We start from the raw sequence: 21,698 nt of genomic DNA, 5'->3' as shown, positions 1-21,698 counted from the left end.
GCACTTGTCTCAAGCACAGATTTAGATGATGATATGTCTGATAATGAAACTGGTGAAAGCATATCAGAAGCCATAGCTTTTCTGGGAAGAAAATTCAACAAGGTTTTGAAGAATGTGCAAGACAAACGGCTTGACAAATGTGCAAGACAAACGGCTTGACAACTTCAAGAATCAGCAATTTCAAAGAAAAGTGAAAGATGAAGACAAGACAGGAAATGGCCGAGGGGTTCAATGTCATGAATGTGAAGGTTTTGGCCACATCAGGGCTGAATGTGCCACCTATTTGAAGAAACAAAAGAAAGGGATGGTCACCACTTGGTCTGATGATGAATCTGATACAGAAGGTGAAGATGTAACAGCAAACAGAGTAACTTCATTCATGGTTAGATGTGATTCAGATGATGGGGACAGTGACAAGGAGATCTCTGATGAGGAACTTGCTGAAGCCTATAAGCTTCTCTACACTAAGTGGAAAGAAGCATGTATATACGGTCAGCAACAAAAGAAGCAAGTCTTTGAGCTTCAAGCTGAGAAGAAGAAGCTAACTGAAGAAGTGGCCTTATTGAACTCAAAAATGGAAGGAATGACCAAGTCCATTCGCATGATGAGTAAAAGCACTGATATTCTGGATGAAATTCTTGATGTTGGAAAAAGTGCAGGTGATAAGACTGGGATAGGATTTGATTATCGTGCTGTTAACAAGGCAAGCCAGAACATGACCAAGGAACATGTGCAGATTGGAAGGCAATCAAATGTTAAAATGTGGAACCGCAGGCCCCAGCAATCAGTTACACATGCGTATGCTGAAGTCAGGAACTATCAAAATTCAACTTGGAGATGTCATTATTGTGGGAGATTTGGTCACATTAGACCATATTGCTTCAAGCTTTATGGATATCCTATACTTCAAGATGTATCACGAGAGTATGAAAAGAAAAGTCCAGGCAAAAGCAGGTGGAAGCCTAAGGTTAATGCTACTGCTCTCATTGCTCACACCTCTCTGCGTGCATCATCAAAAGAAGACTGGTACTTCGATAGTGGATGTTCCAGACACATGACAGGAGTAAAGAGTTATCTTGAGAAAATGAAACCACATGCTAAGAGCTTTGTTACTTTCGGTGATGGAGCCAAAGGAAAGATCAGAGGAATTGGAAAATTGTCTGACACAGGATCTCCAAACCTTGATGATGTTCTGTTAGTTGAAGGATTAACTGCAAACTTGATCAGCATAAGTCAACTTTGTGACCAAGGCTTGAAGGTGGCGTTCAAACAATCTGGGTGTGTTGTCAAAAATAAGAACAAGGATGTGCTAATGAGAGGAGCTAGATCAAAGGACAACTGCTACATGTGGACCTCTGAAACAACATCCTTGTCTGCTCGATGTTTGATGTCTAAGGAAGATGAAGTTAAAATCTGGCACCAAAAGTTAGGTCATCTGAATCTTAAGAGCATGAAAAGAATTGTTGCTGAGGAAGCAGTTAGAGGAATACCAAAGTTGAAAATTCAAGAAGGAAAGGTTTGTGGTGAATGTCAGATTGGGAAGCAAGTCAAAATGTCCCACCAGAAGCTACAACATCTGACTACATCAAAAGTACTCGAACTACTGCACATGGATTTGATGGGGCCAATGCAAGTGGAAAGTCTGGGAGGAAAAAGGTATGTTTTTGTCTGTGTAGATGATTTTTCCATATTCACTTGGGTAGAATTTCTGAAGGAGAAGTCAGACACCTTTTAAGTGTTCAAAGAACTATGTTTCCAAGTGCAATGGGAAAAAGGGAGTGGGATTGTTAAAATAAGAAGTGATCATGGAAAAGAATTTGAGAATGGTCAATTTTCTGAGTTCTGCTCCTCTGAAGGAATCAAACATGAATTCTCTGCTCCTATCACTCCTCAGCAAAACGGAGTGGTTGAAAGGAAGAACAGAACATTGCAAGAATCTGCCAGAGCTATGTTGCATGCTAAAAATCTACCATATCATTTTTGGGCTGAGGCCATCAACACTGCCTGCTACATTCACAATCGTGTCACTATTCGTCAAGGAGATACAGTCACTCAGTATGAACTATGGAAAGGGAAAAAACCTACAGTGAAGTATTTCCATGTTTTTGGCAGCAAGTGTTACATTCTGTCTGATAGAGAACACAGGAGAAAACTGGATCCTAAAAGTGAAGTTGGAATATTTCTGGGGTATTCTGGAAACAGCAGAGCATACAGAGTTTATAATATTCGTACGAAAGTCATGATGGAATCCATTAATGTAGTTGTTGATGATACATCCAATGAGAGAACGGGACAAGCTCATGATGAAGATGATCTACCATATGAGTGTACAAATGTGGAACCAGATGAGCCAGCAATTCAATTCCCAAATGAACAAGAAAACACTGTCTCTCAACCGCCTTTAGCTACCAAAGAACCCTCTATTAGAGTTCAGAAGATACATCCAAAGGAAAATATCATTGGTGATCTGAATGATGGGGTTATTACAAGGTCAAGGGATCTAGTTTCTAATGCATGCTTCATATCAAAAATAGAAACAAAGAATGTCAAAGAAGCTCTGACTGATGAGTTCTGGATTCAATCCATGCAAGAGGAACTGGGACAGTTCAAGAGGAATGAAGTGTGGGAATTGGTTCCAAGACCTGATGATGCAAATGTTGTGGGAATTAAGTGGATATTCAGGAACAAGTCTGATGAAAGTGGTAATGTGACAAGGAACAAATCTCGTCTAGTTGCTCAGGGATACTCTCAAATAGAAGGAATAGACTTTGATGAAACTTTTGCTCCTGTTGCTCGTCTTGAATCTATTAGGTTGCTGTTGGGAGTAGCATGTTTGCTGAAATTCAGATTATATCAGATGGATGTCAAGAGTGCATTCTTGAATGGTTACTTGAATGAAGAAGTCTATGTGGAACAACCTAAAGGGTTTGTAGATCCAAGCTTTCCAGATCATGTGTACAGATTGAAAAAGGCTCTGTATGGCTTAAAACAAGCACCTAGAGCATGGTATGAAAGATTAACAGAATTTCTTATCAACAATGGTTATGACAAAGGTGGCATTGACAAGACCTTGTTTGTTAAGAAAAATGGCGGTGAACTTATGGTAGCTCAAATTTATGTTGATGATATTGTGTTTGGTGGCATGTCGAACCAGATGGTGGAACAATTTGTTGAACAAATGAAATCTGAGTTTGAAATGAGTCTTGTAGGTGAATTAACTTACTTTCTGGGACTTCAGGTAAAACAGATGGAAGATACCTTATTCATCACACAAAGTAAGTATGCTAAGGGGATTGTTAAGAAGTTTGGTCTTGAGAATGCTGGTCACAAAAGAACACCTGCTGCAACTCATATCAAGCTCACAAAGGATGAGAAAGGTACTGATGTGGATCCTAGTTTATATAGAAGCATGATTGGAAGTCTTTTGTATCTCACTGCCAGCAGACCAGATATTACTTTTGCAGTTGGAGTTTGTGCTAGGTATCAAGCAGAACCAAAGACTAGTCATCTCATTCAAGTGAAAAGGATCATTAAGTATATCAGTGGTACAAGTGATTATGGCATTTTGTACTCTCACAACACTAATTCAGGGCTAACAGGTTACTGTGATGCGGATTGGGCTGGAAGTGCTGATGATAGGAAGAGCACATCAGGTGGATGTTTCTTTCTTGGAAACAATCTAATCTCTTGGTTCAGTAAAAAGCAAAATTGTGTCTCTCTCTCTACGGCAGAAGCTGAATATATAGCTGCTGGAAGCAGTTGCACTCAGTTGATGTGGATGAAACAAATGTTAAAGGAGTATAATGTGCAACAAGATGTTATGACATTGTTTTGTGACAATTTAAGTGCTATCAACATATCCAAAAATCCAATTCAGCATAGCAGAACAAAACATATTGATATTCGTCATCATTTCATCAGGGAGTTAGTTGAAGATGGTACTGTTACTTTGGAGCATGTCTCAACTGAAAAGCAGTTAGCAGATATTTTTACCAAAGCTCTGGATGCCGCACAGTTTGAAAAATTGAGACAGTTATTGGGTATCTGTTTATTTGAGGAATTATAGCAATTAAAGGGATTTTGGTGTGCCAACGGCTATTTTGTCATTACTTTTGAGGCACGCTTAATTAGGAATTTCCATTGTTTCTTGATAACCTCTCCTGCCACCTCCACTGCTCAACTTCAAATCTCTGAAACTCACTCCAAAACCGTCCATCTTTTTCTTGAAGACCCGTGTTTCCTTCTTTGTGTCCTCTTCACCATGAGTCAAGATTCTAGCAAGAAACTCACTCCTGAGATGAATGCTCACGGGGTAAAGGTAATGGGTTTGAAATCCAAAACCCCAAAATCTTCAAGGGTTTCAAAATCCTCTCCTCATACCTCTGAAATTGCAATTGCTCAAGGTATTCCTCAACCATCGTCTGATCCGTGCAAGAAGAAAGGGAAAAAGGCACGATCCAAGTCAGATGCATCCAAAGCAAAGAAGAAGATGGTAACGAGAAGCTCTGAGGCTACCCAGGGAGTAAATTCCGAGGCTGAAATCAACCCAATTACAGGTGATGATGTTGCTGATCTTCGTATCACTGAAGTGTTGGAAACTCCTCTCAAGGATGTTTTACATGCAGATGTAGATCCAATTGTTCCATCACCAAGCAACAATCAATCAAGCCACGGTGTTGATACTGATTGCAACAAGGATTCTGATCATCTTGAGGAAGAGGTAATGGTTCCCAACTCTACTCCCTCTGTTGATAAAGATATGCATGTCGAGGATGTTCAGGATGTCATGGAAAACTCAGAATCTGATGAGGTGTTGATCAACACCCTTGGTGCTTCTGCTTCTGTTGCTTCAAAGAGGCAAAAGATGACTGTTGTTCGTAAGTACTCTACGCGTTCCTCTGGCAAGAAGTTAGGTTTGGGTTTGAGTGAGAACAAGAAGCGCAAGAAGGTCATTATTCTTGATGATGATACTCCTGTTGTTCAGAATGTCAAGAGAAAGGTTCACAAAGATAATGCTACTCCTGTTGTTGATGCGACTCCAACTGTGGAGTTGGATAAGTCAGACACTGGTTCTGCTGCTCGAAAGCGCAAGATTGGGAAACGAATTCCAGAAAATGTGTCTGCTGCTCCTTTGGATAACATTTCCTTTCACTCTGAAGAAAGTGTTGGTAAGTGGAAGTATGTTTATCAGCGCAGGATTGCTCAAGAGAGGGAATTGACTGGTGAGATTTTGCATTGTCAAGAAATTATGGAACTTATTAAGACTGCTGGGTTGTTGAAAACTGTTACTGCGATTGGTGGCTGCTATGACAAGTTGGTGCGAGAATTTATTGTGAATGTGACTACAAATTGCACTGTGTCTGGGCATCCTGATTTCAGGAAAGTTTTTGTGCATGGTAGATGTGTACTTTTTTCACCTGAGATCATTAATCAGTATTTGGGAAGGAGCACTATTGCTACAGGAAATGAAGAGCTGTCCTTGAGTGTTATCACTAATGAACTCACGGCTGGTCAGGTTATGGAATGGCCTGTCAAAGGCTTGTTGTCTTCTACTCATTTGAGTGTAAAGTATGCTATCTTGAATCGCATTGGTGCTGCAAATTGGGCTCCTACCACCCACAACTCAGATATTTCTTCAGGTTTGGCAAAATTAATTTATCTGATTGGTACTAAGGCTCAGTTTGATTTTGGTGAATATGTCTTTGCTCAAACTATGAAGCATGCTGACACCTTTGCTGTCAAGCTCCCTATTGGGTTTCCGTGTTTACTTTGTGGGATTATCTTGAATCAACATCCTCAAATTCTCCTTGTTGATGAGGTTCCTAGCAAGAAGGCTAGTCTTCTCACTATTGATTACAGGCTGCTAGCTGGTGCCCATGTTTCTGATGTTGCTGGTTTGGCTGAGATGACTCAGGGGGAGGGTACTTCCTCTCAGAAGACTCCTGAGACTCCTATTGCTGCGCTTATTGCGGTGTCTAAGATGCTTCAGGACACAATTACTAGTTGTACATTGAGGAAGAAGAATGTGGACACTCTCATTCTGCAGTTGACTAAAGGCAAGAGGTCTCTTGACGACAATGCTGCTGCTAATGATCAAGATGATGTTGGTACTTCTGATGATGACACTAATGCTAGTGATTAGTGTATTTGTTCATTCTTCATTCAATCTGGTAATATTTTGTAATATTTTGTTGGCTTCTGCTGGCTCTCTGCATCCTTTGACAAATTCTGCTAATAAGGGGGAGAATGGTACTGTTGCTTGTGTTTGTGCTGTTGTTGCTGTTGTTGAGTGTTTTTTAGTTTCAGACTAAGTATGGTGCTCTGTTTTTCCGACTCAGTAGTGTGTTAAATTCATCATATGTTGTGTGCTGTTTTGTGTTAATGGATGGGTATTGTTGTTTTTGCATTGTTTGGCTTTCTGATCATGTTTTAGCAAAAATTTGCCAAAGGGGGAGATTGTAGTTCTTTTGATTGGCTGCATTTTGCTCAAACCATGATGTGCAACCATATGTGCTAACATCTAGAGCAACATGGTGGAAGTTCATATGTTGTTGGTTCAGTCGTTAAAGTCAAGTTTGTTGTGAGGTTGCTGATTGTATGGGATTCAGAAGATTTATTCTATGTTGTGCGTTTTATCTTCTGAAGGCGTGTTTGTTTTAATCTTGGCTGAAGTAACAAGATTGATAACGTGTGAACCAAGTCTATCTCAAAGTTTGAATTCTGTTTTACTTGGTTCTGTTGTTTTATTCTGGTAAGATTTGATTCCTTGAAGATTCTTTCCAGAAGTGTGTTAGTGGACTCTATGACGTTCAGCCCATTGAAGATCCAAGCCTCAAGTCAACGTCTATATAAAGGAGCTTATAAACCCTAGTTGGATAGGGGATTCAGAGTGATAGATACTGATCTTAGGGTTTTTGTTTGTGAGTCCTCTTGTGAGTTTTGTACCAACTTAGTGCTTTCGTTCATCTAAGTACTAAGTTGATTTGTTTAGTTGAGTTGTAATCTCATAAAACTTGTTTATTGATAAACATGACTTGATCGCTGTGGCAGTGGTCATTAGGGGTTAGAGAAAGTTTTCTCATAGCTTAGAGGAGAAGGGCTAAGCTAGATTCACTTGTGTAATAGTGGTGGACATAAAAGAGGCTCTATACTAAGGGGGAGTACTTAGGTATAGGAGGGACTTTCATGTGACCTGTGAGCTATTATTTGATAGTGAATTGACTCCTGGATTGGTATCCTCCAGACGTAGGTGATGTTCACCGAACTGGGTTAACAACTTCTTGTGTTTGTCTGTTTAACTGTTGTTTATTTTTAATACTCTGATTGTGTTTTGTTGTGCTACACGTTGTTGTAACATTGGGCATCACATCTGTCCTAGGCGAATACGAATTTCAAGATCTAAAAGAATTCCTTGGCTTTGTAGAGGAAATTCAGGAACTCAGCCAGCTTGAGCTGAATTTTCTGGAAGAAAAGGAGTCAGTGGAAAGAAGAATCAAGACTATAGAAGATAGTCTGGAGAAGACCGAGCTTAGTATCAGGCTTGGCAATATAGAGTATGCATTGGATCGGCTGGAGAAGGAAAGAGCAGAGCAACGCCGGGAGTGCAGAAGAATGAGGAAGGATCCTCCATTCTAGATGTAGGGAATAAATTGTATGATGTAAAAGCATGATTTACCATGAATAAAGAAAAATATTTTGCAAACACAATGTCATATATATATATGCAATGAAAAATGACTAGTAAGCAAAACATAGCAAATAAGAAACGTAACAAAAGAAAATAAAATAAGTTAAGAGGGAAAAACGAAAGAAATCCTAAAACTAAGGCTTGTCAGAGCGACGCAGGAGTTCTTGAAGGACTTGCTTCATTTCCACCAGCAGAGTCTCATGAGAATTGAGACGTTGTTCCATGATGTCAAGTCTGGAAGAACTTGGCTGAGTAGAGGTAGAGGGAACATTCTGAGCAGATGGAGGAGCTTGAGTGGAATCAGAAGCAGCAGGAGTGAAGACCACTGGTGCAAGAGCTTGACATCTAAGAGCTTCAGCTTCAGCTTCTAGTCTCTCAGCTTCTAATCTAGCATTTGCAGCTTGTGCAGCCGCTTGACGTGCAGCTTCTTCTGCTTGCTCTTTCTTTCTTTTTGCTTCTTCAACAGCTTCAAGTAGCTTAGTTCTTTGCTGTTGTTCATGCAGAGCCACTCTTCTGTTAAACCGCTGCCTAGCAGCCTCAACCCTCTAATCCCTTTCAGCAGTGAGATGACTCATCATAACAGGAACCTGAGCAACTAACCAAGTTCAGCAACAGAGTCAGAGTTCTCACTCAGGTCAGTGTAACCTTGCACATTGCGAATCATCAGTGAAGCTTCATGATTAAAAACACTGATGCACTCAGAGAGAGAGGTTGGCCTGAGGTATGTGTAGGGAACAATGGAGAGATTGGTTTCAGGAGAGGTTGGGTGGTTGCTGCTGTTTGCCTCAGAGGCACCATGAGGAGAACCAATATCAAAAGTTCGGACATTTGGTTCAGAGGTTCCAAGGTTTGGTTCAGAGGTTTCAACCTGAGGATGTGGTGATCTAACCGAAGAGTGGTTAGACACAGAGTTTTCTGGTTCAGGTTGAAGGGGCTCTTGGTGAACTTGGTCTGGTTGGACTTGTTGGGCTAAAGGGTCTGCTTCATGCAAGGGGTCAGCCTGGATGGGATAATCTGGGTCAACTAGACGTTCTGGTCTAGGTCCAGGGTATCTCCTAGGGCTTGGTACTGTGAGGTAGTACTCTGGAATGGCAGACACTTTTTCTTTCCTTACTTCGAGAAATTTACGAAGTGACTCAGAGTTGTTGGAAGGTGAGGAGTCAGCAACGTTGGTAGGAAAGGATACAGAAGTATAGGGAGTGGAAGAATCTTTATCAGCAATTCTACGATCAGGACGTTCTGATGCTCTGGGGACAAAGTGATCAGACGTTCTGGGTTCAGGTTCTGGTTGTTCAAGTTCTGGTTGTTCAAGAATGATGGGTTCAGAGGTTAACGGGTTGTATTGAATGGTAATGGGTGAGGTTGGTTCAGAGGGACGTGGAGTCTGAAGCATATTCCACAGAGGTGTTTCTTCTTGGGAAGGTTGGAAAAATGAAGACCTTGGTGAATTTGGTGGAGATGTGGTTTGGGCAGCTGGTTGAGATGGGGAGTGTAGAGATGGGGAGTGCATCAAGTGAATTTAAATCATCATCAGATTCAGTAACAGCAGACTTACTTGATGAACGCACGGCAGACCGAGTCACTCTGGCAGAGGTCTCCATTCTAATGACTGCAGCAGCAGGTTCCACACGGGTAGGCTTCTCCACAATTCTGACTTGCTTCTTCTTCTTCTTTGGAGGAGAGGGAGCATCATCATTATCACCATCATTATCATCATCAGGCTTGGTGGTTTCATCGTGCTTCATCTTAGGCTTGTCAGCCTTCTTCTTCTTCTTCAGAGGAACATCAGACTCTTCAGAAGATTCCTCCAATACCATTTTTCTCTGAACTTTCCTCTTGGGAGGAGAGTCAAACTCTGGAGCTGGTGGCAGTTTTCTGAAAAACTCGTCCACCTCAATCTCATACCCTTGTTGCTTCAGATCATCAATGTAGCACAAAATAGCCTCTGGGTTATCTGCTTGGGACCACAGAGGGTAATCATTCAGAGGCACCCTTCTTTGTCTTACTTCATCAGAAGTATCTTCATGAGCAGGAGCTACCTTCTTCTTGACCAATCCCATCTTCTTCAAGGATGTGGATGTGAAGACATCACTAACGATTGTAGACAGATCCTCTGTGCATCCTGCCTTGATCAGATCTTCGATGAACTTGCTCTCAATGAAGAGATCTGAAAGCAGTCTCCCAAAAGGGATGTACTTGATAGCAGAGTTGATGGAGGCAGTGGTTCTGGACTTCCTGATACATTCTTTCAGGTAGGAAAACAAAAAGAAAGGAAGGCAGATCTTCCTCTTATCCTGAATGAAGAACAACATTGCCTTCTGGCAGAAGTTGATGTAATCAGGAGAGCTTCCCTTTGGCCTCTGGTTGATGCAGTGAAGCAGAATCTTGTGCCAGATCCTGAGCTTGGGATGAAGATCAACCACCTTGTAGTCGCTCTTGCCAGGTTTGTAGGTGGTGTAAAGAGCCTTGTTGGTTTCATCCTTGGTTCTGGGTTTCACCTTTGACTCCGTCAGTTGGAATCTATACCCAGTTCCAGTGTGTGCACCCAGAAGATTCACAATAGACTTCTCAGTAATGATTATCCTCCTTCCAGCAATGTAGGAAACCACTTGTGTATCATCGCAGTCCGCATGTTTCCAGAATTCCTTGACCAATTTGTCATAAATTGGACCTCTAAGTCTGTTGAAGTACTCTTCCCATCCTTGAACATGAACTTCAGGACGAAGATCATACCCATTAGCAGCTATATTATCCAGGTCGAATCTCCATTCAGCAAGTACCTGGAGTTCTTCCGGAGCAAAAACGCAGTGAACGGCACAGTCCCGTTCTGCAATTGGAATCATCTTCTCTGAAGCTTGACCTTGACTTGGAGTTTCAGGACCCAATTGACCTGTAGCTTGCCCTACTACCATATGAGGAAACCTGGTTGCACCTGCAGCTTCGTTTCTGTTTTGTCTCACCATCTTGAAGTCGGTTGAAGGTTTTGGGTAGAAAGGAGAAGGATGAATAGAGAGAGAGAGAGATCGTGGGGATAAGTTTTTGAAAAACTGAAGAGAGAGAAGGTAAAACCGTAAGTGTAGGAGAACGTGTGTGTATAGTGGGTTTTGACAAATAACCGTTGTTGATCAAAAAGCAATTTAAAATCAACGGTTAAAAATTAAAGACATCTAACAGTTAATACACATATCACACGCAAGAGAGAAGCACATCAACACTCATTACGACAGACTGTCAGCACGGGCACAAGGAACTATGTATCAGAGATACTGACACACGTTTACTGTCTCAGCTTCATAGTCAGCACCAATGGGTACATAAACTCTGATAGAGTTACCTTCTGGACTAGACATCTTCTGATAAAGAAGTATCATAGTCAGAGGTTCTGAACCATCTTCATACTGGACAAAAGTCCATATTCAGATTTTTCAGAATGAAATTAAATCTATCCTCTGCTAAGGGCTTTGTAAAGATATCTGCCCATTGATGGTCAGTATCAACAAACTTCAGAAGAAGTACGCCCTTCTGTACATAATCTCTAATAAAATGATACTTTACCTCAATGTGCTTTGCCCTTGAATGTAAGATAGGATTCTTACTCAATGAAATTGCAGCAGTGTTATCACAAAAGATTGGGATATTGCTCTCAAGGATTTGATAATCCTCCAGCTGATGTTTCATCCAGAGCATCTGAGTGCTGCATATTGCTGCTGAGATATATTTTGCCTCTGCAGTAGATAGTGCAATGGTTGATTGCCTCTTGCTTGCCCATGAGACTAAGTTGCTTCCCAGAAATTGACAATTTCCAGAAGTGCTTTTTCTCTCTGTTCTATCTCCAGCATAATCAGCATCACAATAACCTGAAAGGTTATACTCTGATGTTTTCTTATACATCAAGCCAAGGTTAGTGGTACCTTTTAGATACCTCAGGATCCTCTTAACAGCAGTTAAGTGGGTTTCCCTTGGATCTGATTGGAAACGAGCACATAAATGAACACTAAACAATATATCAGGCCTAGATGCAGTTAAGTATAGAAGTGATCCTATCATACCACGATAGAGCTTCTGACAAACTTTACCACTTGCATCTTCTTTCTCCAGAATCCATGTAGGATGCATTGGAGTCTTGGCAACTGTAGATTCCACCATATCCTCTTGGAAGAGCAAACATCTCTCTTTTGGTGGCAGGGTATGTCTTATTAAGAGTGTCTTAACTGCAATTCCTCTTTTTTATCTTTCTTTTTTCAGGATGCCCAAAGGAGTGCTAATGCAATGTAAGCAAATTATGTCTCGCTTCCTTTGGGGAGGTTCTGATGAAAGTGGAATGATCTTTGCAAACCAAAGTCAGCGGGTGGGCTTGGGATTAGAGACTTGGAATGGTTCAATTTAGCATTATTGGGAAAGTCGAGATGGCGCTTAATGCATGAAAAAGACCAATTATGGTGCAAAGTTCTCTATGCAAAATATGGGGATGTTCAAGCGAAAAAGGTGTCGATTTGGTGGGCTGATTTACTAAAATCTTGTGTTGGTTCAGAAGCAAAATTCTGGTTTGAAAATGCAATTAGCAGGAGAATTGGGGAAGGGGATGATACTTGGTTTTGGAGGGAAGATTGGCTTGGCTCTGGTAAATTTTGTGAGGTGTTTGCTGATCTTTTTCATGCCTCGGCCCAACAAGATTTGAGGGTGGTGGAAATGGGTCGCTGGGAATCGGATAAATGGGTAAGGAATTTCCAGTGGCTTTGTAGGTTGGAGGATGGCTGTTAAAACCAGTTGTCATCTCTTCTAAATATTTTGTCATCTTTTTCCCCAGTTAGAGGGCAGAAGGATAAATGGTTCTGGATACAGGAAGGTAATGGTATTTTTTCTGTCTGCTCAGCTTATGAGGCCTTGGCTTTTGATGTTAGTTGGGAAGAGGAACCGTGTTTCAAACTGCTGTGGAAAGCACGAGCTCCGTCAAATGCAATTGCTTTGGGTTGGAAGGTGTTACTAGATAGAATCCAAACTAAAGATAATTTGGTACATAGGAACATTGTGATTGCTGATTTGTCATGTCCTTTATGTGATGCTTTGGAAGAAAGGTCATGCCATTTATTCTTTTCCTGTTCGGTGGCGTGGAAAATATGGGGTCTAATTCACAAATGGCTGAGTTTTTCTGTGGTTATACCTTGGCAGGCCAAAGCTCATCTTCTGCAGTTTGTGGGTCTTGGGTCATTGAAATCAAGGGCTGGTTTGTTGGTTATTTGGTTGGCAGTAATATGGCAAATTTGGGTGGGACGAAATGCAAAGCTGTTTAGGGGGGAGGTTTTTAATCTGTCAGTGTGTTTTGATCAGGCTCGAATGAAAGCTTGGCTTTGGCTTAAATCAAAGAATAAGAATTTGACTCATGCTCTATCAGAGTGGTTTGGTGAGCCGTTATCTTGCTTGGAGGACATGTGATTCAGCTGCTGTTGTTGTTAGCTGTGTATGGAATACATCTTTCTTATCTTGACTTGTTGGTAATTTGAACCTGTCATAGCTACAAGGCGTGTACTGGGACCTCATATTGGCTTTTGAAGATTTGGAATATTTTTTATGCTTGGAGAAGTTTGCTGGCTTTTTCTTGTGTTTTACTGCTGTTCGTGTTGATTGGGTGATGCCATTTATATGGTTTCAGCATGAAAATTGCTTTGGATGGAAGCTGTATTGGGTGCATCCTATTCTTACCTGTTCCAATATCTAGAAGGCTTGTTTTTGCATTGATTTTGAAGGCATGAGGCGTGTAGGGGATCACAGAGCCTGCATTCTGGGTCAGTTTTTGTTTGATTGGCAATTTTGATCTAATATTTTCATGGACTTTTTCGTTAATTGGTGATTTAAATTGTGCATGGTTTGGCAACAGGGTGTGGGGTGGGTTATTAGATTTTTTTGTAAACCTCCTTGAAATTTTACTCTTGACTATTCAAAATTGGTACTCTTTTTCCTTGATAGGTTTTCCCAAGGGGGTTTTATCCTATTAAGGTTTTAATGAGGCTCGTTTTGTTTAGTCTATTTTCATTGAGGTATTAGGTGGGGTAGTTTCGTTTTCCTTAGGTCCCTTGCTCTTGTTCAAGTTAGCTTGTAGCTTGTTTCTTTCTATCTACTTCTTTCTCTTTGTATTGGGTTGAAGTACCCCTTGTACTTCTATTCAATATATTTCTTATCGCTTATAAAAAAAAAAAAAAAACGTAATCAACACTTGGAAGGTTGTGCTAATGTGTTTTCTTTTTTATTTACTTGACCATAAAGGATAGCTTCCTTTAGGACGTGCGTTCCCAACACTCCCACCACTAAACAGGCACTTAACTGCGATATAATTCTCAAGCAATCCTTAGCAAAAGACATCTGTAGGTACAATCAAATTTGTTTTTGGTTTCTCTTTTCATTAAAATGAGAAGCCTAATGAAACACAATGTATGAAAAACTATTTATAAAATAAGTAATTTATTTTTATTTTAGAAAAATTAGTAAGAATTTTTGGAAAAATTTATCAGGAGGAGCTATTTTAAAAAGAGTAACTTATTTTCTTATGTATGTCATTGTGTCGTACTCTTAAATGTTGTCTCTATAATCACGCTCCATGCACCACCAACCACATCACTGTTGTTGCCTCCACATCACTATCAACGCCATCACCACCTTCACCATTGCATTGCCGCTACCTCCTCCTCCACCACAACCTCCACCATCCTTCACCACTGTCATTGTCCTGCCTTCGTCGCCACTTCCACCCTAGACCTCCACCACCACCGTTGTTGTACCACTGTCACCACCACCTCCACTATCATCATCACAATGATGTGTGTAAGTCATGAATGTAATTTTATTTATCATTAACAGCTACGATTTGAAAAGAAACATGATTCACAGGCCACCCAATTGCATAGTCCACAAATACCTTATTTTCTTTCGCTCTCTCATTGGGCAAGGTAATGTAGGCAATTGCCTTAGGCCGTAAAAAAATTTAGTACCTTAAATGACAAGTGGGGAAAGAGGTAATGAAACAATGAAAAATCAAACCATATTGATTGCAACGTGGGTTAATGCAATGTGGAAAGTGTAACTTTGATAGTTATTAGCAGTAGTGTTTTGTATTAATAAATTTACATTTTCCAAAAACTAAATAAATAAAATATCCGTTATTTTTACATTCTCAAAATTGAAAAATTAATTTGTGTTTAATTACATTTTCTAATCTTACCTATATAATTTTATTGACAATACCAATAACAGTTGTTACTGCTGATAGAAGATTTTCAAAACTAAAATCGCTTAAATCTTATCTAAGGTCGACAATGTTACATGATAGACTGAATGAGTTAATTATCTTATCTATTTAAAGCGAAATGTTAGAATTGCTTGATTACTATAAAACTCTAGTAATGATTTCGTGCCTCAAAAATAAGATTAAAAGTAAAAAATGATAATTTATAAGTTTCTTGTCAAAAAGAAAGCCACTTTAACATTTTTTATCTTAGGCCATAAAGTATCTATACACGATCCTGTTCTAGAACAAGTATCAGAAGGGATTCCAATACTGTTTTTCCATTGACATTGGGCCAATTTGTGATTATCTTTTTTACCAACATAGTGTACTTTTGAAGTTTTTTTACTATTATAGTGTAGTTTTTTTAGTGATCTAACTGGTACTCCCTCCGTTCCCTATTATAAGTCACATTTTTTGAAAAAATTTTGTTACAAAATATAAGTCACTTTCTAATATCTAGGAACCATTAAATAATTTTTTCCAAGTTCACCCTCATATTTAATATGAAAGAGATGATAAACTTTAGAAGTATTAACTTGGAGAGAGAAAATCATAGGAAAGTAAATAAGGGTAATCTAGGAAAGTAAATCATTTTTTTTACAAATTTATTACTAATAACTACTTTTCTTAATCTAAGAGAATTAGTTATTTGTGACTTAAGTACGTACACTATGTTGGTAAAAAAAATAATCACTATGTGTTTGAAGTCTTTTGAAGGTCACAAAAAAATAATCACTATGTAGTTTTTTTTACCAACAACATAGACAACATAGTGTACTTTTGAAGTCTTTCTAGTCTAATAATACTTGGTTTATAAAAAAAAAACCTATTTATTTTTTTAACAACTGGCAATATAGAATTTCGTTTTTAGTGACGGAAACAAATTCGTCACAAATCCTAGTATATAATGTAAAAGGTTGTGACCTTTTTTCCATCACAAAAAATATTCCCTCTCTAATCTTTTTGCGACTGAAAAATCCTCTCTCAAAATTCAGTGAATTTCCTCTTCAATGGAAGAGTGTGACGAGTTCTTGATGTCGTTTGTTATCTCTTCCCTGGATCGAATGACCCGTCTGGTTTGGTCTTACCCGAGTGCTCCGTTGGTGAAATTGAATGTTGATAGATGCTTCCCCTTTCATAGACAACATATTGGTTATGGTGGTTTGCTTCGTAATTCAATAGTTGTTTGGTTGGGTGGGTTCTCTAGCTCCTCCACTAACTCATGTACTCTCTTTGCTGAGCTTTTGACAATTAAACATGGTCCTCTTTTAGCTTAGAGGCTATCGGGTGATAGTTTGTGAGAGTAATTCTTTAAACGCTATAAAACTTATATAATCCCCAATTTTGTCTTCGCATATAGGACCTGTGTTGGCGGACATAATTGATATCTCTACTTGCTTGTGGTGTTTCTTCTTCCAGCCATATGCTGACAAGCTAGTTGATCTCATTGGGTTTTCATTTCCAAATACTAATTAATTTACAAAACTGGTCAAAAAACTGATCCCATTGGGTTTTTTTTCATGTCATTTTAAAAAAAAAAGTTTTAAAAGTGCACTTTGTTGGTAAAAAAATCCAAACTCTTATTCTTAAATAAAGAGTGTGATTGATGAACACCGTGTCTGGCAGAAACCCAATAACACGTGCAAATCGACACCAATTAATTACGCTGTCGCTGAGTATCCGCGGGAAGAATATCCATCCATCATTTTCATTTGTTTACTTAGTATTATTGAGATATAGTAATGAATATATTTATAAATATGATAATTAAGGATTTCGATATTCAACTCAATTAAATACAAACATTGCCTATCATTTATCCCAAACAATTTTTTATTAAAAGTGCTAGACACGAGACATGTTATTTAAGTTTAAGGGCCGACAAGATCCCTTCTTGATGGTTTTTTAGTTTAAAAAATAAAAAAATATACTAAGGACTTGATTATGAAGGTTGACCTTATTAATGGGAGCAGGTTGTGACCAAGTGTCACCACGGACAAAGCATTTTTAATGAAATGAGTGCACTGTGGCGAGAGGCGCTGATGGTTTGCTTGCTGGGAAAGCGACTAGGCTACCGCACCATGTGTTGGAAAATTGTTGATATTTCAAAAGCTTCAATGTCCTACATTACTTGTGCCATAAATGTTGGGGTATCAGCGCAATGCGGAAGCACAGGATCGTGATAATTGAGAATTAAAGAGAAGTAAATAGGATAGCAAGAAAATGAACACACAAGATTTACGTGGAAAACCCTCTCAATGTGAGAGGTAAAAGCACGGGCGATCAAGAGCAAAGTTCCACTATGAAAAAATGAGAGTGCAATAAGTCCTCTTATAGAAATGAGGACAAAGCAATATTTTGCACTAAAACTACAATCACAAATAGAACAAGAATTCTCACCAAGATAAACCACTCAAAGAAACAAATGGAAATGTGAGTATGTGACTCAATGTTTTTCTCTCTGTGTGTTGTGAGTTGCGATTCACGTTGCTTTCTATGGCATATTTATAGCATCAATCCAAGTGTGAATGCCAAGTGTGAAAGAACCAATGAGAAAGCAACAAGTATGAGTTGTAATGGTTGAAAAGAAAAACATGGTAATTCTTTTGTCAAAGAAGTAGGTGCCATTTGCAGGAGGTGAAAACTTTGACAAACCAATGAATTAGTGAATTACCATAGGCCACAAGTTTGATGGGAGTATGAATTATTGGATGGTGCCACATTCATAAGAATTAGATGTGGAATGAGAACCACATATTTTAACAATCTCCACCTTGGTTCGAATTTAAAAAAATGCTCATCGCCAAATAAAGCCCCGAAGGGCACTCAAGTACTGTAGAGACCAACCAAGTCTAAGCAATGCTGAAACTTGGTATTTGGAAGTGGCTTGGTAAGCATATCTGCTGGATTCTCAGATGTGTGAATCTTTTCCACAATAATTTCTCCAGCAGCAACAATATCTCGAATAAAGTGGCGCTTTACATCAATGTGTTTGGTCTTGTCGTGATAACGATTATTCTTGGTCAAATGAATAGCACTTTGGCTATCACAAAACACAATAAGAACACCCTGTGTAAGACCAAGTTCATTGACCAAACCCCGAAGCCAAATAGCTTCCTTCACACCCTCTGTTGCTGAAATATATTCTGATTCAGTCGTAGACAATGCAGCTATAGATTGAAGTGTAGCTTTCCAACTGATAGAACTATTACAGAGAGTAAAGATGTAACCAGAAATAGATCTTCTTCGATCAAGATCACCACCATAATCTGAATCAACATAACCTACAACATTATTGGTTGTAGCCATGCTTCTGTCAAATACCAAGCCAAAACTGGAAGTACCTTTTAGATACCGGAAAATCCATTTGACAGCATTCCAATGATCCTTCCCAGGATTATGCATATACCGGCTTACCGTGCTAACAGCATATGCTAGATCTGGCCTAGTGCACACCATGGCGTACATAAGACTACCAACTGCACTAGCATAAGGAAAATGCGACATACGCTCCATCTCTTCTTCTGTTGTTGGGCAAAGATCTGAAGATAACTTGAAATGTGCAGCAAGTGGAGTAGAAACAGGTTTGCAATCATTCATTTTAAACCTATCAAGCACTCTCTCAATATACTTCTGTTGAGATAAGAATAATTTACCAGCTTGACGATCCCTGCGAATCTCCATACCAAGAATTTTCTTTGCTGCACCTAATTCTTTCATCTCAAACTCATTATTGAGTTGAGTTTTCAATTTCCTGATCAAAGACTTGTCACGTGATGCAATTAACATATCATCAACATAAAGTAACAAGTATATAAAGGATCCATCTTGGAAATTTTGAAAATAAATACAATCATCAAATTGACTCCTGCAATAACTTTGCCCAATCATGAAAGAATCAAACTTCTTGTACCACTGCCTTGGAGCTTGCTTAAGGCCATATAAAGATTTATTCAATCGGCACACAAGATGCTCCTTACCAGGAACAATAAATCCCTCGGGTTGCTCCATGTAAATTTCTTCTTCCAACTCTCCATGTAGAAAAGCTGTCTTTACATCAAGTTGCTCTAATTCCAAATCAAACAAAGCAACAAAAGCAAGCAAAACACGAATGGAAGTATGACGAACAACAGGTGAGAATATCTCATTAAAGTCAATACCTTCCTTTTGATAAAAGCCGTTAACGACTAGTCGTGCTTTGCATCTTGGATCTTCAACCCCGGGAATCTCTGTCAAAGCCCAAGTATTGTTTTTATGAAGACTTTCAATTTCTTCATTCATAGCCACTAGCCACTGTGAAGACTCATCACAAGAAACAGCTTCAGTATAGCTGGCAGGCTCAATGCCATCATTTACCACTTGTACAATAGATAGTGCATAAGCAACTAAATTGTCATTATCAGTGTATCTGACTGGCCTTTTGATTTGTCTTCGAGCTCTGTCTCGGGCAAGAGAGTAATCATCTCCTTGTTGCTGAATAGGAGAAGTGGTATTATCAACATGATCATCATCATGAGGATGATCATCAATTATAGCTTCATTTGTGGAGGAAGATGAAACATCGACACCAGGAGTTGTAGGATTCAATACAAACTCCACCTTCGCTAGTACCCTGCAGATTCCCTGTACTAGTAGAGGAAGACACAGAAGACTGTTTCCAGAAGATAATAATGCATTCTCATTAAAAGTCACATCTCTGCTAAGAATTAATTTTTGTGACTTTGAGTCAGAGCACCACAAACGATACCCCTTAGACTGAGATGCATAACCAAGAAATATGCACTCAACAGCTCTTGGAGCTAATTTACCATCATTAACATGTGCATATGCAGAACATCCAAAAATTCTCAAATTAGAATAATTCACAGGATTACCTGACCAAATCTCTTATGGAACTTTGAAGTCAAGTGCCGAATGTGGAGAACGGTTGACCAAGTAACATGCAGTAGATGCTGCCTTGGTCCAAAGATCACGTCGATACCATAACCCAGCATTTGAGAGCATGCAGCGAGCTCTCTCAAGTAGAGTCCTGTTCATCCGTTCTGCAACACCATTTTGCTGGGGATTTCTTGGAATGGTTTTGTGTCTAGCAATACCATGATTTGCGCAGAACTCATTAAAGTCACCACTACAGAACTCCAATCCATTATCTGTTCTGAGCTTCTTCACTTTCTTCCCTGTCTGAGTTTCAACAAGAGTTTTCCACTTCTTGAAAGTAGGGAAAGTCTCATTTTTATGCCGCAGAAAATAAACCCAGACTTTGCGGGAAAAATCATCAATGATAGTCATCATATAGCGGCGTCCTCCATAGGAAGGAGATTTAGAAGGCCCCCAAAGGTCAGAATGAATATAATCAAGAATACCTTTGGTACGGTGAGTTGCAGTGGAGAAACTAACCTTTTCCTGTTTCCCAAAAACACAATGTTTACAAAACTCCAACTTACCGATGCCATGTTTACCAAGATGACCTTGTTTGCTCAGAAGATGCATGCCTTTTTCACTCATATGGCCCAGACGCATGTGCCATAATTTGGTGACATCATTATCAGGCATAGAAGATGATACAGCTGCTGAACCTGTCACAGTAGATCCTTGCAAGATATATAAGCAACCTACGCGGTTACCTTTCAATAAAACAAGAGCACCTTTAAATACTTTCAGAACTCCACCTTCAGATGAAAACTTGCACCCGAGAGACTCAAGAGTGCCAAGAGAAATTAAGTTCCGTTTCAAATCAGGAACATAGCGGACATTAGCAAAGGTTCTAACAACACCGGCATGGGTCTTGATCTGAATAGTACCTATTCCTGCAACCTTTAATTGGGTGTCATCACCCATTAAGACAAAACCACCATCAAGAGATTCAAAAGTGGTAAATAAGTTCTTATAAGGACACATATGAAAAGAACATCCAGAGTCAAGAACCCATTCTGTTTTACTCCTCTTATTAGAAGAGACAACACATAAAGTAATGTCACCGTCAGAATCAGCTTCAATATTGGCAGCTTCAGGAGATTGTGGAGTTTTCCCCTTTTCTTGCTTTTTCTTCAAGATAAAGCAATCAGAAATCTCATGCCCAAGTTTCTTGCAATAGCGACAGAATTTGTTGGATTTGTGTCCCCTTGATTTGGATCTGGACTTTTTGTAACCGGTACTCCCCCTTTCTTGAGTTCTACCTCTAACACTTAAGCCCTCACCCTTGTCCTAAGAATGAACTTCAAGATCAAACTTTTCTTTGGACAACAAATTAGATTTAACATCTTCAAAGGATAAGGTATCATTGTTTCCATATAACATGATTTCTTTGAAGTGTTTGTAGGTAGAAGGTAAAGAGACAACCAACAAAACAACTTTATCTTCATCATCAATTTAAATATCAATATTTTCCAGATCCAAAATAATAGAGTTAAACTCATCAAGATGAGTTTGAATAGGAGTACCTCAACCATTCGAATGGTATATAAGCGTTCTTTGAGACGAAGCTTGTTTGCGAGGCTCTTTGTCATATATAAGGCTTCTAACTTCAGCCATAATGCGGCATCGGTCGCTTCACTGGCCAGTTCGAGGAGAACTTCTTTAGATAAGCAAAGTTGGATTGTTGAAAGCGCCTTGTCATCCAACTCGTCCCATTGATCGTCAGTCATGGAAGCTGGCTTCTTCGCCTTTCCTTCTAAGGTTTTCTTTAATCCGTCTTGAGTAAGAACGGCTTTCATTTGGACTCGCCAAATAGAA

The 21,698-nt window shown here is 39.4% G+C and overlaps 1 protein-coding gene across 1 annotated transcript; it reads left to right on the top strand.

The window, feature by feature from the left end:
- The first annotated feature begins 4,261 nt into the window (after nucleotides 1-4,261).
- On the top strand, nucleotides 4,262-6,142 carry LOC130725414 (uncharacterized). Its single transcript, XM_057576648.1, has one exon. The coding sequence runs from the start codon at nucleotides 4,262-4,264 to the stop codon at nucleotides 6,140-6,142; it is 1,881 nt and encodes a 626-aa protein (XP_057432631.1).
- Nucleotides 6,143-21,698: the final 15,556 nt, after the last annotated feature.

Source organism: Lotus japonicus, chromosome 6 (genome assembly GCF_012489685.1).
Source record: "Lotus japonicus ecotype B-129 chromosome 6, LjGifu_v1.2".
NCBI lineage: Eukaryota > Viridiplantae > Streptophyta > Magnoliopsida > Fabales > Fabaceae > Lotus > Lotus japonicus.
Note: the sequence above shows the minus strand (reverse complement) of the source record. Positions and strands in the feature narration are given on the sequence as shown.

Bases quoted from the DNA above. Each gene is read 5' to 3' on its own strand.
- LOC130725414 (XM_057576648.1), top strand. From the start codon at position 4,262: ATGAGTCAAGATTCTAGCAAGAAACTCACTCCTGAGATGAATGCTCAC.